Raw genomic sequence first — 5231 nt, forward strand, 5'->3', positions numbered from 1 at the left:
CGCGCACACACACACACACACACACACACACACACACACACACACACACACACACACACACACAAACACACACACACACACGCAAACACACACATGCTTGCATCCGCCACCCATGCCTCCCTCCTGGGGCCACCCCACCTTTGTAGCGCCGCTCTCGCTCCAGCGGCTGCCCAGACACCGCCACGCTGCCCTCAACCACGCGGCTGCCGGGGGACTGGGCTGGGTCAAATGAGAACTTGATGCCGGACACCTGGCGCAGCGGAGTGTTCATGAGTACAGGATGGAAGGGTTTGTCGAGAGATCATGCGGCGCTGATGCGGCGGGGCGCGTTAGAGACTGCCAGCCCCGATGCCTGGCTTTTCAATCGGCGTCGTGAGGCGTCCGACCAAAGCAGCGCGCGGCTGCAGGTGCGAGCGCCGTACGCATGGGAGCCGAGCGGCCACGAGTCGCGGACACCACTGCACACGGCCGGAGTGCAAGCGCGTAGGGCTCATGCAGCCTGCTGAGATGCAGGCGAGCTCGCGCCTGCAGGAAACGGCCCTCCAGCGCCGGCCACTGCGACACGCCGTTCTCCAGGGCGGCGAGCAGCTCAGCGCCCGTGGGTTCGATCTGAGTGCGCCGTGCGAGGATTTGTTTTGGCGGGGGGGGGGGGGTATGATCAGCAGCACACGCTCAACGCGTCAGTGGGTGCAGCCGGGCAGGAGTGAAGGGATGGTGGCAGTGCTGGCAGCAGGGAGGGCTCGGAGGGGGATGCATTGTGAGCTGCTGCTCTGTGCGTTCCCCTTCACCTCAGAAACCAATCAACGCAGCCCCATCTTACATGACAACACACACAACATGCACGCACGCACACAAACGCACGGACTCGCATGCACAAACACGCGCACGCGCGCACACACACACACACACACACACACACACACACACACACACACAAACATACGCATGTGTGTGTGTGTGTGCGCGCGCGTGCATGCGCGGCCATGCATATGTGCAATCGAGCCTCCTCACCACAACAGTGTCGTCCATCATGGGCAGTATGCTGACCAGATCACGGAACGTCAGATCACCCACGGGATGGACGGTGTCAGATCTACAAGCCAGATGCATTATAAGGGCAGCGGCCAACAAGTGAGCGAGAAGATCGCCCAACACAGAGCCAGAGGGACGGGTTCTAGATGCAAGCGCGGCGTCCTCGTGAGAGCAGCGCCCGCCGTGCCATGCGGCGGAGCTGCCTCCTGCACACTCGGCTCGTAGACAATCACCCTGCACCGCTGCGTCACCCTCACGGGCCGCCAGCCATATCAGCACGCAGGCGGCGCGCAGGGCCGCCCCCCTTTACGATCCGCCACCAATCAGCAGCCACCTCCAAACAAATGATCAATCATAAACCATCAAAATCAACCGCAATGATTTAGAATCGAGGTCGCACCTGAAGGTGCCGCCGTTGAGGATCGCCACATCAGCGCTGCAGGCGCGCCGCAGCACGTCGCAGAAGAAGTTTCCCAGGTTCGACTCAGCCCGCCGCACCTGCCAGGGGCGGGAGGGCGAGGAGAGTGAGAAACACACGGAGGGACGCTTGCTGCTGCGTCGGGACTTGTGCAGGCGTTTGTGTGCCCCGAGGCTCGCCACCAGGCGAGGGTACCAGCGAGCGGGCAAGTTTTGAGGCAGGCGGCGGGGTACGCCGTTGCATGCGCCCACAAATTGCGCGCACATCCATCTGCAAGCCCCGTTTCAGTGCACATCAGTCCCCAGCATCAAGCAGCTGCGCGTGCATCATGCGGCAAAAGGGCCCAGTGCCCACCGTGGCGAAACGCCCGTCCAGGTCCACTGCTGTGTGCCCAATCGCAACATCCATTTTCGACCCCATCAGCGCCGCAAACTCCTCCACCACCGCGGCCGTCTCAGGGTCCTCCGGCGCCGACGAGCCCACCTCCACCCGCTCTACTTCCACGTCGGGCCGCGGCCTCGCCGACTTTTGCTGCTGCTCCTGCCGCTGCTGCTCTTGCTGCTTCTCCTGTTGCTGCTCCGGCTCCTGCTTCGGACCCTGGTCTCGCTGTTGCTGTTGCTGCTGCTGCTGCTGCTGCTGCTGCTGCTGCTGCTGCTGCTGCTGTCCTTTGACGCCCTCAGGGGTCCCATTCTGGATTAATGTGCCGCCGCCGCCGCCGCCGCCGTCCCCTGAGCGCGGCGGCAGCGTGACTGTGACGATGCTGAGCTCCCGGAAGTCTGTCCCGCTCTTCACCACGGGCGTGCCGTGCGGCTGCGGCCTCTTGACGCCGTAGAAGTGGTCGTGGCCTCTGGGATTTGGGTTTGGTGGAGGCGGTGTTGTTGAGGGTGCGGAAATTGGGCGCAAGAGAGGGGGGTGCGAAGGCATCCATGTGTGTGTGTGTGTGTATGTGTGTGTGTGAGGGTAAGTGTGAGGCGCAACACACACACACACACACACACACATACACAAACAAGATTAATGCACACACGCCGACCCACCCACGACAGCCCAAATGTCATCGACCTTAAGATCATGTGAAGCCAACAACATTACAACATGGATGGTCAACCTATCTATTACCAGGCAGCCGCTCAGCACACTACGGTGATCTCATGCACCCGAACGCCGTGCACACGCACTCCCCGCCCTCACCCCTCGCTCCGGCCGATGCCTCGTCTTCCAACCAGGCGCATACCACTTCACTCGCCCGGTGCTCTGACCCCAGGCCACCCCGCATCCCACCCCCCAAAAAAACCCATCACCCACCCCAGCACCAGGTCGATGCCCTCCACCTCCTCAGCCAGCCGCATGTCGTTCGGCTCCCGCATGTGGGTCAGCGCCACTACCAGGTCGACACCCTGGCCCTCCCGCAGCTCGGCCGCCAGGCGGCGGCCCTCAGAGACAAAGTCGATGTAGGTGATGTCATCTTCCTCCACACACGGGAGGGTGTCGACCCTGGTTGAGTGATTGGTGGGTTGGTGGGTCTGTCACGGGAGGCTTTTTTCAGGGGTTTGGTGGGGGGGTGCCGAATGTCGGGTGGGGCCGAGCGGAGGATGGGGAGCACACGCACAGGGGTTGTGTCATGGCTGCAGGGCTGCGGCGCGTGTGGTGAGAGGCAAGGGCGGGGTTGTGACGCTTTGCTGACTAACAGCGATGAAGCAGGCTGCAGGCTGCTCGCCCTCGGCCGCCGCCAGTCGCGGGTGGGCCCCCGCAATGAAGAAACAAACCCATTTGCCAGATTATGTGTCGTCCCCTGACCCACCAGTCCTGCTCAGCCAGTCCAATGAGCCCCACCCTCACTCCCGCGTGTTCAATGACAAGAGTGGCTTGGCAGCCGCCCAGCGGCAGGCCTGCGAGCGCACGTGTAAGCATGTTTATATTTGTGTGTGCGTGGTGGAGGCGGGGAGCGACAAATGAGAGCGCGTGTGTGCATTGTGTGTGCGCATGCCATATGCCAGAGTGTGCGCACGTGTATGTGCAAGTGCCGGGTCGTGGCAGTGTCACAATGGTGCCCCAGATACGCGAGTGCCGCCAGGCCGGTTGCAACTGCTATGCATCATTGCGAGAGCAGTACTGGCTCTGCCGAGCCCTCCAATGCGACCGCACCCGTGCGGGCGTCCAGGACGTTGGCAATGAGCCAGGGGAAGTTGCAGGCCTCGCGCAGGGCCAGAAAATTGTCCAGACCATAGTCTGGGGGTGTTGGATTCAAGGGAGGCGTCACGGGGATGGCGTCGCTTATGCAGCTCGCTTGCACAGGCGCAGCTGTGGCGTTACAGTCTGTATTGAAAAATTGCCTGCCTATCCCATCACGGGACGGCAGCCACGCGCACCAACAAGGTGTGCATGACAACCTTTGCGGCACCAAGCAAGCTATGCTGCAGGAGCAAGGATATGTGCGCAGGGCGTTTGTGGCTCGCCTATGTCGTGGTTTCCAAGGCAGGCCGCAGCGACACCCGCCGCGTTCAGCACTGGCACCTGGTGAGAAGGGTGCGGCACGGAGGATCCCATGGCGGCACGGAGGATCAGCATCCAGGTAGGCGAGTGTCCAGGGTCCGATGGGCAAGTGCACCGCGCGCAGCCAGGGCATGTGCCCGCTGATCAGGGATGAGTGTCGTGGCGTCCACCAAGCTGGTGGGGCACACACCGACCAGCATGTGTGCGATTGCACGCACGGCCAGGCCCGGAAGCATGCTCACACCCACAAAAGCACACACCCCTGCGAGACAAGATCAGGCAGGAGGGCACGTGCGCACGTCCGCACGCTCATGTGAGCTCACCCACACGCCGGTGCAGGTTCCCACAAGACCACGCGCGCAGCACGCGTGCGCTCGCACCATCTGCTTTCCCAGCGTCATGGTTGACATAAGGGAAGGGTTGAACGCGTCCCCAGAGAACAGGACCAGGGGGTCCAGGTGCGACAGGCTCTTGATCTGATGATGTTGGAGGCAGGCAAACATGTTGAATTGTGTTGTTAGGTGTTGTGTCGTGTTGTGTTGTGTTGTTGGGTATTGTATTGTATTGTATTGTGTTGTGGGGGTAACTGAAGAGCGGGGGAGTGAGGCAAGTCTACAAATGGCTGGCAAGCACTGGAGCCTAGCTTGGGGAGCAGACTGGTTTGAAAGGGCATGCTTGGTGAGAGGGCGGCCCGGCGAGGGTGCTGGCGGTGGGCTTCTGCTGGGCCAAGCTTCATTATGACGCTTGTCCAAGCCACACGCTGAGCGCCTTCCGGGAACTGGCCCTGCTGCTGCGCGCTGCTTGACCTTTGCTACTGCTGCTCCTGATTCTGCTGCTGCGGTTGCTGCTGCTGCTGCTGCTGCCGCTCGTTGCGGCGAGCAGGTATTTGGGTCATGGCGACACCCAGCGGCTGCGGCCAGCTGCACACGCACCGTTCCAATGAAGCGGGCGGCGCCCCCGACGGGCTCCCGTGCCGCCGGCTCAATGTTGTAAACATCGTTGAAATGAAGTCTGAGATGCCGTGCGAGCGCGTGCATGTGTGTGTGTGTGTGTGTGTGTGTGTGCGTGTGTGTGCGTGTGTGTGCGTGTGTGTGCGTGTGTGTGTGTGTGTGTGTGTGAATGTGTGTACTTTCATGCCCATGCTATCATGTGCGCGTGGGCGTGTTGGGCATGCAAGTGCTGACCATGCGCGGCATCCGTGCTCATCCTCCTACCACGAAGCACCACCCAGTCCAGAAATGCTGCTGCCTGGCGCCCGCCAATTGCCGACCAAGCTGGGGAATCTGCA

General features: G+C 61.9%; 1 protein-coding gene across 1 annotated transcript; it reads right to left on the bottom strand.

The window, feature by feature from the left end:
* Positions 1-1804: 1804 nt before the first annotated feature.
* Positions 1805-4446, bottom strand: MNEG_3918 (hypothetical protein; the record flags this gene model as incomplete). Its single annotated transcript, XM_014047599.1, has 6 exons — positions 1805-2297; positions 2756-2944; positions 3252-3339; positions 3596-3679; positions 3943-3964; positions 4324-4446. Coding segments are annotated over 6 exons (999 nt in total), but the record flags the coding sequence as incomplete, so codon positions are not given.
* Positions 4447-5231: the final 785 nt, after the last annotated feature.

This window comes from Monoraphidium neglectum (genome assembly GCF_000611645.1).
Source record: "Monoraphidium neglectum strain SAG 48.87 unplaced genomic scaffold scaffold00518, whole genome shotgun sequence".
Lineage (NCBI taxonomy): Eukaryota > Viridiplantae > Chlorophyta > Chlorophyceae > Sphaeropleales > Selenastraceae > Monoraphidium > Monoraphidium neglectum.